This window comes from Oryctolagus cuniculus, chromosome 2 (assembly GCF_051225735.1).
Source record: "Oryctolagus cuniculus isolate XC-2025 breed Fujian yellow rabbit chromosome 2, ASM5122573v1, whole genome shotgun sequence".
In the NCBI taxonomy this organism is placed as follows: domain Eukaryota; kingdom Metazoa; phylum Chordata; class Mammalia; order Lagomorpha; family Leporidae; genus Oryctolagus; species Oryctolagus cuniculus.
Genome location: NC_142868.1, coordinates 119,151,675 through 119,176,176, shown reverse-complemented (window position 1 = coordinate 119,176,176; position 24,502 = coordinate 119,151,675). Strand labels below are relative to the sequence as shown.

The window sequence follows — 24,502 nt, the reverse complement described above, 5'->3', positions numbered from 1 at the left end:
AGACGTTGCTAATAGGCAGCAGTCACTGGGTACTCGTCAGAGGTCAGATCCCACGTGTTGAAGTAAACACCCCGGAAGTGCAACAGACCGCAGCCTGATGGCTAGGTGGTTGACAATGAACTTTCCTTGGAGTGAAAATCCTGTTTTCCAAGAGCATCTTGAAGAGACTAGACCTTTCCCAGCGTGAGAGCCTGAACTGAACCAGTTACTGCACTTGCCTGAAGGTTCTTTCCAGAACACAGCGGTGAGGAATCTGAGATTCTGCCCCCTGCTCCACATTTTCTTGGGTTTCTTTTATTCCCCCATCCCCTGCCCAGGCACTTGAAACAGCACACCAGGAAAGGCCATTCTCCCTCTCTTTAAGACTTCTAGGGCTTGAGGCTAAGAACTCCAACATGCACATCACTATCTCCCTAAGCTTTTCTGAGGGAGGTGGAGTTAACACCAAGTAAGCTGAGACTTAGGATCTCGCAATTACACAAAGAGAAAATAAGTTACTTGTTTCCCCCAAATTTGCAAACAAAATCCCAATATAACACCTACTTCAGCACAATTTATGCAATTTTTTTTTTTTTATAAAAGGAGTAAGGCTATGGGGCCTGTACTGTGGCATAGCGGGTAAAACTGCCGCCTGTAGTGCCGGCATCCATGTGGGTGCTGGTTCGAGTCCTGGCTGCTCCTTTTCTGATCCAGCTCTCTGCTATGGCCTGGGAAAACAGTAGAAGATGGCCCAAGTCCTTGGGCCCCTGTACCTACGTGGAAGACCCGGAAGAAGCTCCTGGCTCCTGGCTTTGGATTGGCGCAGCTCTGGCTGTTGCAGCCAATTGGAGAGTGAACCAGCAGATGGAAGACCTCTCTCTCTCTCTCTCTCTCTCTCTCTCTCTGCCTCTCCTTCTCTCTCTGTGGAACTATTTCAAATAAATAAATCTTTAAAAAAAAAAAAGGAGTAAGGCTCACAGGCTGTCTTAAGCAGACTGTGACTGAGAAAGTAGGAACCTGCAAGCCAGTTTCCCACGTGCTCAGGCTGTGTGAGGGGTCTTTCTCCAAAGCGAGGGAGCATCTGCCACCTTTGCACTGAGAGGTGCTCCAAGTAGAAGCTGCTGGGAGAAGGGCCAGCATTATGGCACAGCAGGTCAAGCCACTGCTTGCAGCACCAGCATCCCATATGGGCACCGGTTCAAGTCCCGGCTGCTCCACTTCCAATCCAGCTCCCTGCTAATGCGCCTGCGAAAGCAGCAGAGGATGGCCCAGGTCTTGGGCTCCGAACTCACATGGGGAGCTGGCAGAAGCTCTTGGCTCCTTGCTTTGGCCTGGGCCAGCCCTGTCATTGTGGCCATTTGGAGAGTGAACCAGCAGATAGAAGATTTCTCTCTGTGTGTCTCTCCTTCTCTCTCTGTAACCCTGAATTCAAATAAATTCATTTTATTTTTCAAAAAGAAGCTGCTGGGAGAACTTGGCCTCAGCCTCCCTGAGTCAGCAGCGGGGTGCAGAGAGACTTGGCCCCAGCACGCAGAGGTCCTCATTCCACCTCCAGGCAGCTCCCAGACAAGTGAATCCATGCCTCTGTGAGCACAGGAGGGTGGCACTGCATCCTTTTGTTTGGGAGCTCCCATAGGTGAGCCTGTTGAGAACACAGATCTTGTCTGATCTCGTCCAGTCCCATCCTGCGGTAGTGAGAACATTGAGGGGCAGTGTGAGAAGGGCCTTGACAATGGTCACCTAGCTACTTGGCTAGGAACCTGACTAGACTGTGAAGACCTTAAAGCCTTGAATTGTTTTAAATTTTCAATGAGTCGTTCTGTGATTGGGTGGTGTTCTGGCTGGTCCGGCCTAGACGTGACGGTCCACATGTGTGCTTGCGCACCTGCTCTCCCTGTGCTTTTCTCTCCACTGGAGCCCTTCCTGCCTCCCCGTCACCCTCACATGCCCCCTAACTGTACCAAAGCCTCACTGGGCCGTGGTGCCCAAGCCCAACTTTCCCAGGCCACGTCCCTGCCTTGTGTTGCACAACTGACTGGAGATGGCCTCTGTGCACTGCCCCCAGGTGGCTAATTTCTTCACTGCAGCCCTAGGCCAGACCGGTAGCTCGAAACTCCACTCAGCGCCAAGCTCATCCGCTTGTTATAGATCCGATTGTTTTAAACATCGCCCAGATGAGCAGGCTTGAAGCCATTTGATTCTTTCTGCTTTGCAAAGCCCATGAAACTGTACTCAGTACCTGCTAGCCATGGATTAGCAGAGGCCACAAAACCCCAAGCCTTCTGCCCCCTGGAGCTCTCTGACCCAGAGATCCCTGCTGCGCAACTGGGTGATGTCTCCCAGACACCTCAGCCCCCATTGCAATCCCCTGTCCCCTGAGACCCGCCGCCTTGCCCTCCTCCTCTTCTGAGTTGGACCCCACCTCCCCCAGTGACTCCTGGCTACCTCCCTCTAATTCAAACTGTCAAGGTGTCACTCAACATAGCTTCCTGCACTACTGCCACTTGGTGATCGGCTCACAAATCCCTAGAAAGCCCCTCCTCTCCTGGTCTTCCCCTTCCTCTGGCCCTCCTTCAAAACTGCCAAGTCCTCTCAAATTTCCCATCCAATCTAATAAATTAATCCCTATTGCTGTCTCCGTGATCAATTTACTGACCAGCCAAATACTCACGCCTGCCCCCTCTGCCTCTTGGCGGCCGGCCGATTCATAGCATTCACGGCAGGCGTATCCCTGCGTCTACCTCTGGGGCCCATCTATCTGTGCGTCCACCACACTGTAGTGCAATGCTGGATGCTTCAAACGGTCTCTAAATGAAATCACCCACTCTGCATGCCATGTGATTCTTGTGCCCCCACATCACGTCTGCCAGATTCATCCGTTTGTGCTGTGTGCTGCTACGTCCAATTTCTTGGCTGCAGCGTGTGGTGTTGTGTGTATCATGTGCAAATTCTACATGTGTATGCTTATTCTTCTGGGATGATTGGCACCTTCCCAGCAGGGCGATTTGCTCTGCTCTTATCCGGGCCCGAAAGGAAAAGGATTCTCAGCGGAAGTCATCAGACCCTGACCCCCCGGGGTTCGAGAGACTCATTGGCCTCCCCATCTCCCCTACACTCTGTGAGCCACACCTGGCAAGGCCAAGGACACAGCCAAGAGAGCAGGTATTTAGAAAATTTTATGGTAAAATAGAGCTGAAGTCACAGGAGCAGAGAACTTTTCACCCAAACCACACAACGCATATCCACAGAGTACTTGCTCAGGGCCAGGCCGGGTGCTCGGCCCCGCAGGCGCCTGAGACACACTCAAGTCCTGCGGCATGCTCCCCCGGGGCTCACCAGACAGAGGCAGGGCCATCTCTCCTGCAAGCCTCAGGGTGTCGGAATTGCTAAGACGGTCAAGGGGCAATTCTGGGACCCCTGCCGCAGCCGAGCAGGAAAGAGCTCCCGGGGGGGGGGGGCCAGACTTGCTCAGTGAGGGCATCGGGAGGGGAAGCGCTGCCTGCAGCTGTGAAGATCTGGAGTGCAAATGGTGTCAGGGCCTGGGCCGAGGGGCTCAGCGATGTTCAAAAAGGGGGAGCAAAAGTGGGAGCCAACGTAGTAGGCTTACTGTTCATCGTTACCATCTTGAACGTTACTAAGAGGAGAAAAAAGGGGAATAGGAGGTTCCTTTCTGTTTTGCACTTGGGGTGCAAATTATTTCACAATGCCGGAGCACGGCAGTCCCCCAGCCCCTCCCAGAAGGGACCTAACTGACTCTCCTTCACACTGAATACAGTTGGTAAACACAACACAAATCCAAGAAGCCCATTTTTCACGGACCCTTAACCTCCCCATGAGCCAGCATCTGCTTTAACACAGGGTGTGGGACCCACTCGGTGGGAAGACGGTGAGTGGCCTGGGGACAGCTGGGGCAGGGGTGCAGGAGGACAGCAGAGGTGTCAGGCTCGGCAGGTGGTCTGGGTTTTATCCGGAAGGCATGGAAGGATTTCAAGCAGGGGGCCGCCATGATTCAACTTGCACTTTAGAAAGACAATTCTGCGGACAGCCTGGAGGCAGGGCTGGCTGAGGGGGCGAGAGGCAGAGTCCTGTTTCCAGGGCTCTTGGGCCTCCGGCCACAGGTCTGCCCTGCAAAGGCTGCCGCTGGCAGGAGTGGGGAGGCAGTCCCTGGAGTCACTGATGAGCTGGGAGTGGAGAGAGCAGGTCTGGGCGGCGCTACTGGTCCTCCTGGAAGTAGAACTTGGTGACCACGATGGAGTCGTCGGGCGTGTTGGTGAGGCTGACGGGCTGGTCAGCCTCCAGGGCCGTGCAGAGAAACCAGCCCGGGCAGGAGGCAGACTCGAAGGTGGTGGTAGGGCCGCTATTGGAGCGGATGAAGGTGAAGCGCTTGTCCTGCTCCTTGTTCTTGCCCAGGTCAGTGATGTTAACGGCCTGCAAGTCAAGAGATGGGCAGCTGAGAGCGGACAGCCTGGGAAGACCCAGGCTGCCATCTTCTCCCCTCCCACCATGCCATAGCACTCCAGCCTGCCCAAAGCAAGTGCTGCAGAAACACAGGCTTGGAGACTGGTGGCTGTGGGACTATGCTAATAGAGGACAGCACTGAGAGAGAGAGTATCCTATTGTTGCACTTGGACTTGGGGAATCTGGCCCTTCTGGTCATGGGCCAGTAACTTTGGTAAATGCATGGCGCCGTGAGCAGACACCAAGGCCTGAGGGGGCTGGTGCTCAGGCAGGATTGGGGTCACTCAGGAGAGAGGGCGGTGGAGAACGGGGCAGAGAAAGTCCTGGCTGCTCCTATGTGCTACATGGGGTACACCAACCAGCCCTACTGCACATACAATAGGCAGTTGCCCTCCAAGAATGTAGAGGGAAATGGTGGTACCACAACTGTGGCCACACACAGCTGGGATAAATCTTGTCTATTAAGTGCCTGAGACAAAGCCTTCTTTTCTAGGGCTGGGTACCCCTGTTACTATTGCATAGGGTCCAGGAATGCAAGAGTCTGGTTGGGATGCCAACTAATCAGGTTGGGTAGATCAGGATTGGAAGAGAAAGTTCCCAATGGGTGGTTTTGCTCAAAGAAGGAAGGTATAAGTGGGATGGGGACCCTGTGAGCCAGAGAGTGGCATACTAGGACCCTGTGGGCAGGCTCGAGTGAATTGTACCTCCTAGTGTTTGCACCCTTATGTAGTCTCCTCCCACACTGAGACCAGACAGCCACGTGGCTGGCTTCTGCCAACAGGATGAGGCAAGCAGAAGTTTAATAAGCACTTGCACATTGAAGTTTGGCTTTTTGGGAGTCTTTCTTGGGAGCCAGCAGTCATGCTGTAAGGAAGCTCAAGCTGACCACTGAATGCTGAGAGCTCATGGGGACACACAGCCTGGAGGTTGAGAAACCATGTTGGACACCCAGGGCGAGCCACACTCCTGCTGAATGCAGCTGCAGGCGTGACCCCAGCGTGCTCCAGCAGGCATAGCAGAACTGCCTGGCTAATCCTCGCCAGCCCACAGAAGCAAGAGAAAGAATGAATGGTGGTTGCTATAGGCCGTTGGATTCAGGGGTGGTTTGATATCTACATCAGGTCCTTACCTCCAAATGGAGCTTCATCTTATCCCCAGACTTCACACAAGACAGGCACAACTTCCCCCTCTGGATGCCCAGGAACAGGAGCTGAGGCTCAAGGGGCACCACATCTATCCTTTCTGGGGAAGAGCAGAGGGGAGGGTCAGGTTAATGCAGAGAAGTAGGCAGAGACTGTGGAGAAACTCTGGGTATTTTTCCATCTTCCCATCTCCACTAAAAGCCCAGCGCCAGAAGCACAGTGCAGTACCGTCTTCCTGTGTCTGCATCCAGACAGAGGATCAAGCCGAGCGCACCACCCAATTCCTCCCGAAGGATCAAGCTGCCTAGAGTCTGCTCCGTGTGGTCTCCGCCCTTGCCTCACTGCCCCCCAGCATGCCCGTGGTCCAGGTCAGCAGGCTCCATGCACAGGGAACCCAGCTCACAAAGTCAGGAGTGCACTCTACGGAAGTGTGGGGCTTCCAATCCCATCTCTCCCCCTCGGCGGTCTCTGTGCCCTCACATAGCAATAAAAATCTCAACCTCTGTGCTCAGTGTTTTCACTAGGATTGAGAGAGACAGGCAAGGTAGGCTTGGGGCTCTTTCAGAGTGAGGCGAGGGGCAAACAACAGGGATGGGGCAGGGAGGGAGATGGAGATGATGCCACTCCCCAGCACCAAACAGAGAGCAGAAGACATGGATAATACCGGTGCTGAAAGAACCTCACATCCTCCATCCAACTGCCCTTGTCTGACCATAGGGAAAACTGGGCAATGGAGCGGTTGAAGCTTATCCAGCTTCATCCAGCTTGCTTAGAGCGTGGACCAGAACATGGCCGAGTGTGATGGCCACAGGAAAGGACACGGTCCAGCCTTGTGTATTAATCTGAACATCACAGGAGGAGGGGCAGGATCCATCTCGACTTTTTGTTCCTGCCACTCCCAGAAATGGCCCCTGGATCTGGGTGCCTATGGGGGGTAGCTCTTGAACTGGACTCTACCTCCCCCCACCGCTGCCCTCTTGAGGCTGCCCTGGGCTCTACCCTCCAGGGGCCAGGTCTTCCCAGCCTCAGACTCAGGCTCAGACTCCGCAAAGAGATAAGGCTGTTGCAGGTAAGGTTTGGGGGAGAGGCCACAATGCTGCACACCCCGGGGGCAGAGGAGCTCAGTGCCCACGCCACATTGGCTCTCCTGGCAACCACTCACCTTCTAATTTGGCATTTGGGCCTTGCAAGTAACCAGCGACTAGTTGGTTGTTTCTCAAGTAGAAGGTCTTCTGGTTAACATCCCAGATTCTGAAAGGCAAGAGGACCTGGCGGTAGTGGACAGCTGCTGCCTGCCAAGCCCTGGGCCCAGCACCCTTCTTTCAGTGTCCCCCGGAGCTTCCGAAATTTGCAACCAACTCTGTCCGAGGGCTGGCACGTTAGCACGCCCATAGCATGGGTGAGAAGACTGTGGCCGATGCTGCCTAAGACACAGGCGTAACTCCCACAGCTGGTGATGGACAGTCCCATCTCTACCCCTCTCTTTACCTTGCTCCTCACCTCAGATTCCCAGGGCAGGCACTCTGCTTCAACAAAGCGTGCCCTGGAGCACAAAATTCCATAGGAGTTCCTGAGCCACAGAAACACCCCCATCTGCCCTATCTGATGTGGTAGCCAAGGGGCACGCGCGGCTCCTGAACTCTTGAAATATAAGTAGTGAGCGCAAGCATCTGGATGCTTGCTTTTCTTCTATTTTCATTCATTTAAATTAAATATAACGCAGCACCTGAGACTAGTGGCCACCGCGGCACAGCCTTAGCAAATTCAACGGACATAGCGCATGGCAGCTGACTCTCTAAGCCTTGGACTAAGGGAAGGGCCTTTCCTCCATCAGCCTAGGCCCTGTTGGGCCCAACAAGGGCAGCCAAACCTGGGAACAAGTCAACTTCCTGTCGGCTCACCCGCTAACCTGCTTGGGGCTCCCATCCTTTCTTCTTTGGGGAAGGCCTGATTGCTAGTGGGGCTGGCAGCTGTGGGCCATAGTCAGCAGAGCCCTTTCCAGTATGACCTTGACCTGGGCCTCCCCCTCTTCGTCCACGAGGTGTGGCTAAGAGCATTGGCCTCATCAGACGGCTCTGAGCAGTGCAAGTGCTCCATAGGGGCAAACAGGAAAGTGATGTGCATGAATGAGCATTGGGCCTTTTTAAGTTTCCTTAGTCCCCGGATGAGCCTCAGTCTGAAGGGATTCAGTGTCCCTGTCAGAGGCCTCCAGGGCATATCCCGGAGTCCCCAGCAGCCAAGGGGCAAACCGCGTGAAGCAGACAGCTCTACATCTGGGAAGAGAGGGACCTTGTCTCGGAATGCACGCACACACACACACACACACACACACTCTCTCTCTCTCTCTCACAGGCTCACGAAGTCCCGACCTGGAGCCGCAGACCAAAAACCTGCAGTAGCCCCAGGTGGCTGCAATGCTGGGATACACAGGCAGAGGGCATGCGCCCACAGCACTCAGCATCACCGCCTGTCAGTTAACAACAGGGATGGGGGCAGCTCCTGGGACCGCTGATCTGATTTTAAAATCACGGTTGTCTCAGGCACTTCACGGCTTACAAACACCTGCCATGTGATTCTCTGTGCAGTTAGTTAGTTTTCCATCAACCAGGGCAGGCCTGCCGTGAGTGCTCCTGAACAAGAGGGGAAACTGGGCCCAGGAGCGTGAGCACCTCTAACGTGACAATGCACTCAGTCTGGGCTTGTGGGCTCTGCCCTCTCTCCTTCTCTGCCAGCACCACTCCCTGGCATGTGCCCATCACTTCTGGAGCTTCCAGACCCTCTGGGACAGTGAGCCAGGCCTGCTACCCAGCTCGCCGTGTCTGGGGTATTTGGAAAAACAAGCCTTGAGGGCCATGCGTGGGGCAGCCCCTTCCTGAATCACACACATCCCTCCATGACTCAAATCCGGTTCTGAGACGCTGCAGCGGGATGCTCCCCATTGTCCGGCCCAGCCACCGTCCGCCGCGGCCCGGCCCAGCCTTACCTGAAGGCCTGCATCCTGCAAGGTCTTTTCCCAGAAGGGCGGCAGGCTGTCTCTGAATGGAACAGGAAGAGGAGGAGGGAGATTAGGTGCCTGCGGGTGCTCCTGGAGGGTCTCATCCTGAGGCCACGGCAAGGCAGTGGGCACTGCCATTGTGGACCCAGAGTCGCCGCTTATAAAGAAGGTGAGCACTCACCCAAACCAAGCTGCTGCCGTCCTGTCCCAGCCTGACAAACGGAAATACCCTCACATTTCCAAAAAGAGAAACCCTGGCTGGTGTCACCTTCAACCCCACTGAGTGTCGCAACGGAGTGTCGTAATCGGTCTCCTCCCCTTTTTCCTCTGTGCAATTTCCCCAAAATCAAGATTTCTGTTTCTCCTTCCTTGAGTCCCTGGGAAGCAGAGCGCCATGGAAACCCAACTCCCTCATCTGCCTGGCAGGTGCCGGGGGACTGTGTGCACCTGGTCTGAGCAGACAGGTCCCCCTGTCGTAATAAGGCCCAGTGATAGGGCTCCCAGTGTCAGGTCACTCTGTGTACTTTGAACAGGGGACAGCCTGCTGGACTGTGTGTCAAGGGCTGGCAAACATTCTGTGACAGACCAGATAGTAAATATTTTGGGCTTTATGAGCCACGGGGTCTCCGTCACGATTACCCAACGCAGTTGTCATTGCACGAAAGTAGCCAGGGACGGTCTGTAAACCCACGGAGCCAGCCTGTGTTTGTGCCAATACAACTTTATTTACAAAAACAGGAAGGGAACCAGACTTGGCCTGAAATCTGTCCCCGCTCTCAAGGGTGTCCTTCCTGGGTAGTGCTTTGAAAATGACTCCCTTCCCACTAACGCACGTGTTCATAAAGTCACGATCTTGGGAACACAGAGTGAACTCACCCCTGGGACAGACATGAGTCCACCTTGGTCACTTGACTGCCACCGTGTGACCCTGAACAAGCTGCTTCTCTGACTGGCGGTGGTCGTGTCTCCCCAACAGGTGGAAGGAAGGAAGGGAAGGAGGGAGAGAGGAGGCGCTCCCGGCCCAGAGCGGGCACTCCGTAAACAACAACTTCCGGCCTCGTCATGTTCTGGACATGAGCAAGGCAAGCGGGTTCCTCTGTTACGGATAGAAAAGCCTTGATCGCTGTGCGAGGTGGTGCTGATTGCATTGTCTGGGAGCTAATGGCAGCTGAGCGGTCACCATTGCCTACCCTGGCATTGCTTTAAAGAGGATCGGGAGAGACTCAGGAAGGGGACAGGACCCACTCAAGGTCACCTGGCCGGCTGTCGGCCAAGGCATGCCCAGGCGTGTGTCCTCCCAACGCAGCAGCTGGTCTCAGTGTCTAACTTCATTTTCAGCTAACGAACCAGAAGCTGCTCAGATACGCAGCAGTTAACACAGAATGCAAACACACACACACGGACACCTTATGGCTGGATTACTTCTCTGGGACAGTGGTCTTCCTACTTTTTACTTGCTGAATATTATGATTCATGGTGTATTACGCCTGTGATTATAAAGTAGATTGAAATCATGTTTCTGCAAAAATTAAAGAAAAACAAAAAAGAAGGGAAAGAAGTAGAGGGGTTGAGAGAGGAAGGGAAGTATGGTTATTTTCTTAGAACTATACCTATGAAATACATGAAATCTGTTCTCTTTTTTATATTAATAAAAATCTTTAAAAACCACAGGCTGTGTGCAAATAAGAGTGAAATGTCTCAAAACAGGAAGGCTACACAGACATTTCCTAAATCTGTAAGGAGCTCCTCTTCCAAGGCCGATGGGGCATTCCTGCAATGTTGTGTCAGTTCCCTGGGTGACTGCTGTGACTGGCACAAAAGCAGGTACTCACGCTTACGCTGCGCTCACAAGTTAAGTGAGTCGCCTGCTTTGAAATGCATTTGGGAAGCAGTAACTCTCCTAGAAGGCCTTGGGGGAGTTGTGTTTGTCCATTTAGCCACTTCTGTTTGTTTGTGTGAGGGCTGGCTGAAGGAGGCAATGCGTGGGAACCCACCGAGTTATTTGCCACTTCCAGAATTTGTTGACTTAGGGTTTGACATTTCTGGAACTGTCATTAATCATCAGGCACATCATGCTGGCATCACACCTGCTGAGAGGGAAGGCAGCTAGCACGTAGCTGTGCTGGGTCTTCTCCTCCTTGTGCTTAAGCTTCTTCTGAAACCAGCTGGAGTTTTAAAACCAGCCCTGCTCCCAAAATGAGGAGGTGTGGTTTGCCAGGCCGGGATGGAAGGGCTCTTGCTGGCCCTAGTCTGCAGATGGGGTCCCGCCAAAGGTCACACCTTGTATCACGGCTCCTCTCTGGCCCACATTCCAAAGGAGAGATTTCTCCAGAACGGAAGCTCCAGGCTCTCAGACTGTGCTGGGTCTGTGCCCTTTTCCCTCTGTGTCCCCAAGAAGTGGCCCAGCATGGGGAGGTTTGTGGGGTATGTGGGGAAGGAGTCCCGGGGGCATGGCCTGTGAACTCAGGCCCACCTGGGTCTGAACCCTCCCATTAGGAGCTGGACTACCTCAGACAATGTGTGGAGCCTGTCTTGGTGGCGGTTTCGTTGTCTGTGCGATGGGGCTAATTGCAGAAGTCGTGCCATGAGTTGCAACAAGTATTAAAGAGAGACGGCATGTGACCACTGAGCCCTGATCCTGGCACGTGAGAAATATTCAAACAGTAGTGATGACATGTGCCTCCTTACCCCTGGTAAGGGGGGATAGAGCATTCACACTGCCCCAACCCCTTCAACCCTAATGCTCTCCTGGGTTCCCTGCTCTGCACACCAGCCCACCCTCCTTTCCCTGTTTCCACATTCCTCATTGTATACTGACCCACACTCCTTTCCCTATGTACTGAGCCAGGCTTCTCTCCCTGTGTACTGACCCACATTCCTCCTCTAGCATACTGATCCACACTCCTTTCCATGTGTACTGAGCCGGGCTCCTCTCCCTGTGTACTGACCCACATCCCTTTCCCCCTCCAGTCCCAAGCCTGTAGTGACTCCAAAGGAAGGGAGCCCCACTCATTCTGGGTTGGGAGGAGGAAGAATGAGAAAGGGGAAGCTCTCTCCTCCTCACGCTTCTGGCCACAATTCCACTCTTGGTTCCGTTAAAGCTCACCAAGAGTTGGTATCCCTATGATTTCTGCCCACAGGGCCTCTCTGAGTCAACTCATTCCTGGCTGTGGCCACTCAGTGCTGCACCGGCTTCCCAGGCAGGGCTGTACGAGCAGAGCGCACAGTGCACTCAGTCTCCCACATCACCACCGCTGCCCCCTGCACACTGAGCCCCTCCTACCAGACATGGGTGACAGCAGAAGGGACAGGGACTCCCTCAAAGGGGCGGGCTAGAAAGAAAAGCCCTTCCACGCACAGACTGTGGGCCTGGAGGGGGCAGCCGCCCTCACGCGTGTCTCGGGTTGAGGACTGTGACGTGTTAAGCACAGCCCCGGCCACATAGGAAGTGTTCAATAAACGCTAACTATTACTCAATGTCAGTTAATTGCATCTTTCAGTTCTAAGATTGCCATGCGTTTCCTTTTTTTGGTTCTCTATGAAAATTTTCCATCTTATCATTTAAATCTTGAAGCATATTATCCACAAGTCTTTTACAGGCTGAATCTGAAAACTCCATCACCCACATCCCAACTGGGTCCCCCCGTTACTGCCTGGTCCTCCCTAGTGCACAGGTTGTCTTACATTTACCTGACTTTTTCCTGACTGCTGGACTCCGTGGACTAAAACTGGGGATCAAGGCTCTGGGTGGTGATGGCTTTCTGCTAAGGCAATTCACTCTGTTGCTGCCAGTCGGTTGGGCCAACACCGTGGCTGCAGGTGACCTTGACCCAAATGAGACAGGAGATGATTCGGGGGTTGGCTTCAGTGTCTGTGAGGGTTGCTCCACTTCTGGCTCCCTCCCAACCCTCTGGGGTCCCAACCCAGACCAGGAGGGATGTATTAGGGCCCCTCCTCCTAAGTAGCATGTTGGGCGCAGATGTGATGCCGCCTCCCACCTAAAGGCCTCAAAAGCTCAGCTGCTGCCTCTTGAAACCAGCAAATGCCTGCAGGGGTCCAGGACTCCAGTACACAAGGGTGACTGCGGTTTACGACAATATATTAAACATTTTATAAGGGACTAGAAGAGAAGAGTTTGGAGATTTCCAGCACAAAGTGAAGATACATGTTTAAGGAGGTGGAAATGCTAACTGCCCTGATGTGATTGCTACACACTATACATATGTCTTCGATTATCATTCTGCACCCCTCAAATACATACAACTATTATGTCATTCAAGTCTTGCTATTCAGGATGGCTGGAGCTTCAATGGCCTTTAGGGGGCAGGAGATAAAATGAGAAGTTGGGCAAGAGCCGAGGAGCAACTGCCTTCCATGCCATCCCAAGGAGTTGGGGGTTTTTCTGAAAGAAGTAGAGCCACAGAGTGGTGTTGTTAGACTTAATTGATCCGAATCATCCCGGGGACCGTGGACTGATGCATCAGACTTGGATAGGAGTGACGGAGTCTGGGGGCAAGGGCAGCAGTCAGTGTTTAAACTGGAACTTCAGAGTAAGTTTCGATTTGCAGCGCTTGACGAGGTCTGTGGTGTAAATACTCCCACACACCGCTGACGATCGCAAGCCACCGATGGGACGTCACTCAGCAGGGAGCTGGAGAGACGAGTGCTGTCTGACCTTGCTGGCTCCTGCATTCGGGGGTTGGGGAGGGGGGCGTCTAACTGCTCTTGAGTCTTTGTAGAGAGAGAAAGCATCTATACGTTTTTCAACTCCAACTTCCCTCCTCCTCAACCCAAATGGCGCACCCCGCAGGTCCCATCCCCCTTGCAGAAAATCATCGTGATTGATAAACCCAGCTGACCAGGGAGCCTCTGTGAATCTTAGTGCAAACATTTCCAGCTGTGCCTCCTGCACCTGTGTTTGCACACCCCATGCTTCAGACTCAGCATCCCACTTTGACAAGATAGGAGTGCACTCAAGTTGTAATGGCTTTATCTCATATTTATACTCTTTAAGCAATTTATTTGAGAGGCAGAGTTACAGAAAGGGGGTGGGGAGAGATTGTTTATCTGCTGGTTCACTCCCTAGATAGCCACAATGGCTGGGGCTGGGCCAGGCCGAAGCCAGGCATCAAGAACTCCATCTGGGTCTCCCACGCGGGTGTCAGGGACCCAACACCATCCTTTGCTGCTTTCCCAGGTGCATTAGCAGGGAGCTGGATGGAAAGTGGAGCAGCTGGGACTCAAACCAGTACTCATGTGGGAAGCCAGTCTCACGGATGGCAACTTAACCCAATGTGTCACAACGCCAGCTCCTGAGTATAACCTAATGTTCTCTTTTTGTCAGTCCCCACCTACCCTGCCCTGCTAAGTACCCAAGTTAATTTTGACCAAATCCAGACGCTTATTGGAAACTCTGTGTGGCAGCAGGTGAGGCTTAGAGTCAGCAACCAGTCTCCTGGGTCTCCCTGCCCACCAGGCTGTGGTCCTTGGCTTACTGCCACCAAGGCGGCCACATTCACCCTCTCAGCCTGTGAAGGGCAGGCAGGGGATCATGCAGAAGGCAACTGTCACCCATCACGGCATCTCAAGGAGCTCACCCTCCTCTCTCCCCACACCGAAATGGCAACCTCCCTGTGAATCATTTCTGAGGTCAGAGTCTCCTGAGATAGCGCCAGCAGCTCATGGGCTTGGTACAAAACTGCACAGAAAGTCACCATGTGTCTAGTTTTCTTGTGTTTTCAGAGGTCCGTGCTTGCTCTTGCCCTCTTGGCTTTGACAATGAGCTTGGCAGAGTCTTTGCAGGCAGGAGGAGGAAAGGAGCAGGAGCTCGGGGAGCAGGGGCAGCTGTGTTGCTGCCAGCTGTGACAGAGGCTCTGTGTCGCACTCTCATACAGATCTCCTCTGGCCCTCAACCCTGCAGTGCAAAGCAGACTCGTGGCCACCCACTTGCAGAATGGGCATTGCATTCGTCAGCTTTCCATCACTATCATGAACACGAACCCCTGAGAGAGGCTACTTAGGAAGGAAAGAGGTTTACTTTGTCTAGTGGTTTTGGAGGTTCACAGTGCAAGATCAAGCAGGCACCATTAGTTGGGGTACTTGGTGGGGCCAGAGATGTCAATGGTGGAGCTATGTGTGTGAAGGTAGGATCCCAAAACAAGCCAGGAAGCAGGGAGAGCAGCCAGGCTTCTGTAACCAACCTTGCTGTAAGAATGACCTTCTGAGGGCACACCCACGATGACCTAAGCACCCGCTACTAGGCCCACCTCCTGGACATCATCTTTGACTTCAGTTGTCACCCTCTAAGATGCCATCAACTTTAGACTTTGGGATGTCACCATCTGAATGTGTTCAGGAGCCATATCCTATTCAAACCCCCCAGCTTTGCACTGATGGTCACTTTGTAGGAGAAGAACTCCAGACTCTGAGGGATGAACTCCCCTGTCCCAGACTGGCCAAGGCAGGATTTGAACCCAGATTTGTTATTCCTTCCCACACTACTGTCTGGCTTCCTTCTGCTTCCTGGTATGGCTAATGGAAGAATTGTATTCTTCCCTGTGGTCCTCCTTTTAGTTTGGACTCACATCTCATAGAACAACTATTTGGTTCACAGTTGCTTGAAACTTCGGGGAGGAATTATGGTAGTAAGGAAAGAACCATTCCAAGACCTTACAAATGCTACAGCAAAGCACTTTACCTGACTGTGGACTTGGAGAATGATTGCCCCACTTTGCTTGGTACGTGTTTGGTTCTATGGTTGAAAATTCCATATCTAGGCAATCCCCTTAGTCCCCCAACCTGGGATAATTGGTCACTCTAAATTATGCATACTTGGGGCAGGCATCTGGCTTAGTGGTTAAGCCACTGGTTGAGACTTCCACATCCCCTATCAGAGTGCCTGGGTTTGAGTCCTGGCTCCACTCCTAATTCCTGCTCTCCGCTAATGTACACCATGGTTGGGGCTCTGCCACTCACATGGGAGACCTGGATTGAGTTCTGGACCCAGTACTGGTTACTACACCCATTTGGGTAGTGAATGAATGTAGGAGAGCTTGCTCTGTCTGTCTCTCTGCCTCTCAAATAAATAAAATTGAAAAGTAAAAAACTTAAATTACGCATCCTTAAAAGGCACTGGTAGCTCTAGAGGTTGGTGTCATACATTACAGGCACAACCGACTGTCACTGTACGTTGCCTCTTTGGCCTGTTTTTATTGGCAGTGATGAGATCCATTTTATGAGATAGATGATAGATAAACACAGGAGTATTAAAAAATTTTTGTGAGCCTTCCACTCAGAAGGAAACCATACTTCAAAAAGCTCATAGAAAACAGAATTTAAAAATAAATTTATTTTGTTAAAATATTTTGAAATCCATGCATAGTTTCTTCATAATATGCATTTTCCATGAACTTTTTGAAGATTCCCTTATACCAGATACAGAAGAAATTAAGCACTCTCATTCTAATCAAATTCATTTTTAAAAAGATTTATTTATTTGAAAGGCAGAGTTACACAGAGAGAAGAGGCAGAGAGAGAGAGAGAGAGAGAGAGAGAGGGAGAGAGAGAGAGAGGTCTTCCATCCGCTGGTTCACTCCCCAGATGGCTGCAATGGCTGGAGCTGCGCCAACCTGAAGCCAGGAGCTAGGAGCTTCTTCTGGGTCTCCCATGCAGGTTCAGGGGCCCAAAGACTTGGACCATCTTCCACTGCTTTCCCAGGCCATAGCTAAGAGCTGGATCGGAAGTGGAGCAGCCGGGACTAGAACCGGCGCCCATATGGGATTCCAGCACTGCAGGCGGCAGCTTTACCCACTATGCCACAGCGCCAGCCCCTCAAATTTATTCTTACTTAATTCACTCATCTTTAATTTCCTCTGACTTCATAATTGAGAGATGGCCAACATCTAGCAGCTTAAAATTATCTTCAAAGGGTGGTCATAAAAAGGATCTACTCTCCGTCATCATTGTCTCTCCTTTCTCCTCCTCCTCCTCCTCTTTCTCCCTCCTTGTGTGCTGTAAGGGAAGTGGTGGGCCCCACTGTGGAGAGAGGAGGCAGAGTCTCCAAGCCAGTGCAGAGTGTGTGCAGTCATTCCATCTCCTGCCTTGCTGTTCTATCCTCACTCTCCTGGGTCTTTGGTCAAACCGCATCTCTCTAAGTGCTCTCTCCCCAGAGCCCTGTTCTCAAGTACTGTTTTGCAATAGCTGGCACTCCCATGCACCAGGCCTTAGATGGAGAACGTGGTCCCTCCCACCAGAGAGCTTGGTTTCTCAGCAGGCACTTGCACTTACTTGCACTGTTTCCTGAATTCAAGTCCACACACAGCCATTTAGCACCTACTGTGTAGCAGTTCAAAATATTTTGTAATGAGCCGTTTTTAAGCACAGTCATTTCTTTATAATATATCACTGGTTCTGGGAGTGGTTCTGGCACCCCACTTTTCACATTTGAAAAACATGTAGGGGGCCAGCACTGTGGCACATGGGGTAAAGTCACCGCCCTGTGACCCCGGCATCCTGTATAGTCAAAGGTTTATGTCCCAGCTGCTCCACTTCTGATCCAACTCCCTGCTAATGGCCTGGGAAAAGCAGCGGAAGATGGTCCAAGTGCTTGGGCTCCTGCCACCCACGTGGGAGAACCAGATGAGGCTCCTGGCTCCTGGCTTCAGCCTGATCCCTCACTGGCTGTTGTGGCCATCTAGCGAGTCAAACAGTGGATGGAGGATCTTCTCTGTCTCTCCCTGCCTCTCTGTAACTCTGACTTTCAAAATAAATAAATAAGCCTAAGAAAAGGAAAATGTGGAAGACCTTGGGAAGGGTGGCTAACGTGGTGAAAAGGCTAACAACTGAACACATCCCACTAGAGACTGCTGCACCCACAGGGGGAGAGGGAGGGTCTTCTGGCCCTGGAATAACTGCTTGTTCCCCTCCACCCATCACCCTGACCCGATCCCATCGAGTCGCTGTGTCTCCGCAGCACAGCTGGGTGGTATGGAGGTGGACTGTCTTCGTCAACCCCAGGTCGTCCCCTCGGTCTGCCTGGCCTCACGTAAGTGACTTCATCTCTCCAGCTACATTTCCTCTTCTGAACATGTGAGCCATAGGAGTCCTTCCTCATAGGGCTATTGTGAGGATTAAAGGCGATAAGCCGTGTAAAGAGCTGGGCACACCTAGCTTGTCGTAAGCACTCCGGAAGTGTTATCTATTAATGCGCCCGAGAATCCCCAAGATTTGCCAGATACCAGGAAAGAGACACAGAAAGGACAGACTGCCTGCTCCCCCAGGGGCCAACTTTGAAAGAAAAGTTAGGTCTCCAGGCCAACCATTCCCAAAGTTGTTTTTCTTTGCCCCACACATCTCCTTATCAGAGTTTGCAAACTGGTGGTGCACAGATTGAATATCTGGGATTACTTGCTTGGTTGTGTTATTTCATCAGAATACCACACATAACAAAATCAGGATATCTGGATCTTGTTGCAAAAACAGAAGTCCTGGACAGGGGGCCTGCACTCCCATGAGACAACCGTCTGCTGGAGGTGACAGCTCCCGCCTCTGGCACCCTCAGAGTGGTGGCTGAGGGCCAGGTTCTACGAGCTGTTCTCCTCGAGTTCACTCTGTTCTCTCCCTCCTTCGACAGAGGTATGGCTCCAAGTTCCCCGTCTCTATGAGCAGTGGAGAAGCCCCCAAAGACTCCAAGGGTTCCAAGGCTTTCTTCTCAGCAGACACGGCCCCCTGCTCACCTGTTCCCTGCCCCTGCCTCCAAGCACCTGCACTGGGCTTCCAGATCTCCAAGAGTCCAGTTAGACCTCCAGTTCCATGCTCTTGGCATTTCCCTGGAAACTTTCTCATCAGTCTGGAAGCATTTGAGGTAGATCTTTTTCCCTCCCGTTTTCTTTCGGTTGGCAGCGTGAGTGTGGCAGGGGCTTACCTGAAGCCATAGGGAGGGCCTTGTGGGTTGTGTGGAGTCCTGAGCTCTTCCGGCCTCTGGCTGCAGACTGAGCTGCTGCATTTAAAGGGAGCATCCAGACAGCACCTGTGCCGCAGCACCGCCCAGGGTGGAACTGATCTTTCTCCCTGAGCACCTGAGGAGGGGAAGAGGAGGAGCCTGGCTTCCCCTCCCACATGCCCACACATGGCTGGTCAGCCCCAGGAGATGAGAAGGTGGTGACTGATGCCAGGCCCAGCTGCCAGAAGGGTGACTCAGGTTAGCAGAAGCCAAACTGGTTCTTATCTGCGTAAGACTGGAGTTCATGTGTGGGGAATGGAGCTCGGTTTATGGGGCTGGGCTCCCCAAATCCTGGCCACCACCAGTTCATGCATGCACACACACATTCATCCAAAACCCAGCCGTTGGCTTAATCTTGTGTGCTGGGCACTCTTCCAGGCCATGGGGACAAGCCAAGGTAAGGGATAAGGCCCCAGACTTGCTGATGGAAAACAGACAAGAAAATGAGTTCATGTGGCAGTGTGTTCTATTGGGGATATGCTGCTTTTTTAAAAGATGTATTTATTTATTTGAAAGGCAGAGTTAAGCAGAGGCAGAGAGAGAGAGGCCTTTCCATCCACTCATTCACTCCCCAGATGGCCACAATGGCTGGCGCTGCGATGACCCGAAGCCAGGAGCCAGGAGCTTCTTCTGGGTCTCTCACATGGGTACAGGGGTCCAAGCACTTGGGCCATCTTCTACCACTTTCCCAGGCCATAGCAGAGAGCTGGATTGGAAGTGGAGCAGTCAGAACTCGAACCCAGGCCCATATAGGCCCATCTGGCACTGCAGACAGAGGCTTTACCCGCTATGCCACCGTGCTGGCCCCAGGGATATGCTTTTGAGGGAGCTAGCAATGGGTGTATCTTTTAGGAAAAGTGGCTAGCGTAGGCCTCCCTAAGGAGGTGACATTTGAGCAGACTTGAGTGACATGAAGGAAGGGGAAGAATATTCCATGTGGAGGAAGCAGCCGGGGCAAAGCCCCTGGGTGGGACTCTTTGAGGCTGATCTGCCTACTATGCGGAGGTCGGTGGGGTGGGACCATGGCTTGGGAGCAACTGAGTCACCCTTTGGGCCACACCCCAGCCACTACTGCAGCATTGTCCAGGAGGACAGATACTCTCCCCACTTTCTCTGGGGAATATTCTGGACCTCTCCTCTCCCTGGTCACTCAGAACCAACTTGCTCTAGCCTCCTACTCTGCACCGAGCATCTGGGAACAGGTGACTCACAAACACCGAACACAGTGCCACGGCTGACCAGCTGCGTGCATCTGGGATGGATCTTCTGCGCTCCAGGCTTCACTTTGATAACTGCAACATGGGCCTGCCACTCCCTGCCCAGAAGGATGAGTGACACACAGATGGTAACATGCTTTAAAAATTGAGTGCCGGGGACAGCACTGTGGTGTAGCGGGTAAAGCTGCCACCTGTGATGCTGGCATCCCATATGGGCACTGGCTCGAGTCCCGGCTGCTCCACTTCTGATCCAGCTCCCTGCTAATGTGCCTAGGAAAGCAGTAGAAGATGGCCCAAGTGCCTGGGCTCCTACACCCACAGGGGAGATCCAGAAGAAGCTCTTGACTCCTGGCCTCTATCTGGCCCAGCCTTGGCTGTTGCAGTCATTTGGCAAGTGAACCAGTGGATGGAAGATCTCTCCCTCTCCCTCTCTCTCCCATTCTCCCTCTGTGTAACTCTAACTTTAAAAAAAAAAAAATTGTGGCCGGTGCCACGGCTCAGTAGGCTAATTCTCTGCCTGCGGTGCTGGCACACCAGGTTCTAGTTCCGGTCGGGGCGCCGGATTCTGTCCCGGTTGCCCCTCTTCCAGGCCAGCTCTCTGCTATGGCCCGGGAGTGCAGTGGAGGATGGCCCAAGTCCTTGGGCCCTGCACCCCATGGGAGACCAGGAGAAGCACCTGGCTCCTGGCTTCGCATCAGCGCGATGCGCAGCGGCCATTGGAAGGTGAACCAATGGCAAAAGGAAGACTTTTCTCTCTCTCTCTCTCTCTCACACTGTCCACTCTGCCTGTCCAAAAAAAAAAAAAAAAAAAATTGTGTGCCTTTGAACAAAACTGTGCTCCAGGCAATGCTTTGGTAATACTCAGGTGAAGAAGAGGGTAAGGACTGGACCAGCCTGCTGGCTGTCTCTGGTCCTGCTACCTATCCCTCCTCTTGGGGAAGCACAGTCCACCTTTTCTTGCAGAGGAGTTCGTAATTCCTATACTTCCTAGTTCCTAACAGGGATCTAATGGGCACTTTCCCAATCCCCCCAGTCCTGTAGGCCTGGGCTCATTCCCAGAGTCTCTTCATTTAGTGCACCAGCCCTGAGATGGGGGTGAAAGGGGGTCGGTATTATGAGGCAGCAGATTAAGCCACAGCTTGGGACACCTGCATCCCATATCAGAGTGCCTAGTTCAAGTCCCATCGACTCCGCTTCTGATCCAGCTTCCTACCATTGCATCCTGGGAGGTAGCAGAAGATGGCCAAGTACTTGACTTCCTGCACCCACGTGGGAGACCTGGGTGGAGCTCCTTTACTCCTGGCTTCAGCCTGGCCCAGGCTTAGCTGCTGCCCTATTTGGGGAATGAACAAGCAAATAGAAGATTCTCTCTCTCACTCTCTCTGCCTTTCAAATGAATAAACACAAAAATAAAAATAAATAAATAAAATCTTTGAAACAAATGAAACAGGACTGGGAGGAGCAGGGAGCCAGAGCTGGGAAAGGCTCCCCGCCCGGGAGCTCTGACGGCCGGGATTTCCCCTGGGGCCCTCACTTCCTGCTCTGTGCAGCCTTGGCGTGCCCAGCCAGATGCCAAGGTCTCAGAGCCCTGCCTGGGGATTTTTGTAGCAGATCATGTAGAGAAATGCCTGTTTAGTACAGAACCAGGAACTCATTTTGTAAACCTGGAAACTTTGTCAACCTGAGTTCGGGGCAGCCTGGACCACTGCCAGGGGAGCTGCCTTGTCCTCACAGTGTCCACATCTGTTAGGACAACGGCAGGGCAGGGAGGGGGCAGGTGGCACAGGGAGGCAGGCTCTGGTGCCAGGAGGTTCAACCCCTGACCTCATGAGCTGCTATCTGTGGGCCTGGGATGAGCCTGCTGTGGGCAGGTGTTGTGAAGAGCTTGGCTGAATGCAGCCTGGGGAGAGAGGTGCAAGGGGCCGGCTGCTTGCTCTAGTCAGGCCCATGGAGCCAGGGCAAAGAATCCGAGGGCTGAGAAGAAATGGGATGGGTTTTACAGCTCTGAGGACTGTACGCTCTGAGTTGTTCCCGTGCTCAGGAGGAAGCCCAAAGCCCTCACAAGTCCGTGAGCGTCAGCCCAGCCCAGTTCCCCGGAAACTGCTCACTTTGTTCTCTGGCTCAAGCTACCCACAAGTCTCTGCTTGCCTCCACAAATGCGCCTCTTCCTGGGCCCGGAATGGTGGCATCACGGGTTAAGCCACGCTTTGTGAGGGTTTGAGTCCCAGCTGCTCCACTTCTGATCCAGCTCCCTGCTAATGCACCTGGGAAAGCAGCAGAAGATGGCCCAAGGGCTTGGACCCCTGCATCCATGTGGTGGACCCTGATGGGGTTTCCAGGCTCCTGGTTTTGGCTTGACTCAGTGCTGGCTGTGCAGGCATTTGGGGAATGAAGTGTCAGACGGAAGATCTCTTTCTCTGTCTCTCCCTCTCTCTGTCACTCTGCCTTCCAAATAAACAAAATAAATTTTTCTTTAATAATCCGCCTCTTCCGCCTACCTGGAGACTTTGACATAGGCTGGTGCTCTGCCTGCCTGGTTCTACTGACTAGTCAGCTAGCCTCAGCTGAAGACCACAGCTTGGACACTGCCTCGTGTGACCCTCATGGCATCCACCTCCTGGGCAAGTCTGTTTTGCTCACCATTGTATTCCCAGCTCAGAACATGGGACCTGGCCCATAGAGAGAGGAGGGAAGGAATGAGTGGAAAACCACCAGACATAAGCACTCTACACTCTCACGCACTCCCATTCATCCGTGTGGATGAATGAGAGCCCTGAGTGTAGCATTCACAAATGGCCACATGCTGAACCACGTTGGTGCAAAGCAACTGGGGTAAAGATAGTGCAGACTCTGCTTAACTCACCACCACTCCTCTAGGAAGACCCCATCGCCGCCACTGTAATTCACAGGAGCCGTCAGGTGTAGATGGACATGACCTTGTCCCCAGATTATAGCTGACTGAACCTGTGATAGACAGATGCTTGAAACTAACCCACTTATCAGAATAAGGAACTGGAACCCAGAGAGGCCAGTGTGTCCCTGCTGTCAAACTGAGGCTTCCTAAATCCATAACTGTAGGGTTGCCCTCTTCTGCAGGTGCATGGAGATACAGAGAAAGCCATTCTACGGAGAGAATGAAGCAGGCAGACGGATGCAGGAATGGGAAGCCTGCAGCCTTGGACCGAGAGACCACTGTGGCTGCCTTAATTTCTCACGAGTTTCCTGTTCCCAGTTAGCATCTCCCATGAGGCCTGGCTACACCTCCAGATATGCCTCATTTCAGCTGCAGCTAGCTCAAGCGTGTCCGTGTCCTGCAATCAAGGCCTAACTTAGAGAGTCCTGCAGAAGCCAGAAAGCAACAGAGGAGTCAGGGAAAATGAAAACTCAGCGAGGCAGAGATTGACAGCTGGGAAGGGCCGCTTGCTACTCTGGCCTAGCACATTCCGGTTCAGCAAGCTCACCGACAAGGCTCCTTGCTTCAGTAGCGCATGTGGGAGATTTAGTCTGCCCAGGACCCTGCCTTTTTTGGTGAGCTGCTCCTCCTTTTCTTCTTCCAACCATTTTTTAAAAAAAAAACTTTATTGAGATATAATTAAAATATAAAAGCTGTATGTATTTAATGTATTCATCTCAATGAGTTTGAGGACAAGAATACACCCATTAAAACATCACCACCATTGGAGCTATAAGCATATGCATGACCTCCCAACGTTTCCTTCTCCTGTTTATTATTATCTATTATTATTTAGCTATTTTATTATCTATCCTTTTGCAATAACACAATATAAGACCTACCATCTTAGCAATTTTAGTTGTATAGTACAATATTGATGGCTATAGGCACTGTATCAATCCATAACCTGTTGCTATAACAAAATATCTGACACCGGCTACTTTATAAAGAAAAGATTCCTTCAGCTCTCAATTCCAGCTTTTTGGTGGAGAGGCAGAAAGGGGGCTGGCAAAGCGAAGAAGAGACCAAGCCTTGCTCTCACAAGCACTAACTCACTCTGTGAGACCAGCATTAGCCCCTTCGAAGAGCAGTGGCCCCATGAGCCAGTCACCTTCCATTCTTAAAGATCCCACCCCGGGCCGGCGCCGTGGCTCACTAGGCTAATCCTCCGCCTTGCGGCGCCGGCACACCGGGTTCCAGTCCCGGTCCGGGCGCCAGATTCTGTCTCGCTTGCCCCTCTTCCAGGCCAGCTCTCTGCTGTGGCCCGGGAGTGCAGTGGAGGATGGCCCAAGTGCTTGGGCACTGCACCCCATGGGAGACCAGGAGAAGCACCTGGCTCCTGCCTTCAGATCAGTGCGATGCGGCGGCCGTGGGGGCCATTGGAGGGTGAACCAACGGTGAAGGAAGACCTTTCTCTCTGTCTCTCTCTACTGTCCACTCTGCCTGCCAAAAAAAAAAAAAAAAAAAACAAAAACACCCCACTCCAACCCTGCCCCCACTCCGGGGCCCAAGTTTCCAGCACAAGGTCCATATTTATGGGACACACTCAAACCGTATCTAAACCTAGCAGGCACCGTGCCATACAGCAGGTCCCCACAACTACTCCTCTTGCATAACTGAAAAGCTGTACCCTCAGGCGTCTCCTCTCCATGCCTCCTCCCTCCAGCACCTGACAGCTACCCTCCTCCTCCCCCTCCTCCTCCTCCACCACCTCTGCCGCAGCTGCCACAACTGCTGCTGCTTCTTCATCTTCTTCCT

The 24,502-nt window shown here is 52.7% G+C and overlaps 1 protein-coding gene across 1 annotated transcript; it reads right to left on the bottom strand.

The window, feature by feature from the left end:
- Nucleotides 1-3,147: 3,147 nt before the first annotated feature.
- On the bottom strand, nucleotides 3,148-8,693 carry IL1RN (interleukin 1 receptor antagonist; the record flags this gene model as incomplete). The annotated part of the gene is given in 4 exon segments (NM_001082770.1): nucleotides 3,148-4,407; nucleotides 5,567-5,679; nucleotides 6,742-6,830; nucleotides 8,563-8,693. Coding segments are annotated over 4 exon segments (534 nt in total). The 3' UTR covers nucleotides 3,148-4,191.
- Nucleotides 8,694-24,502: the final 15,809 nt, after the last annotated feature.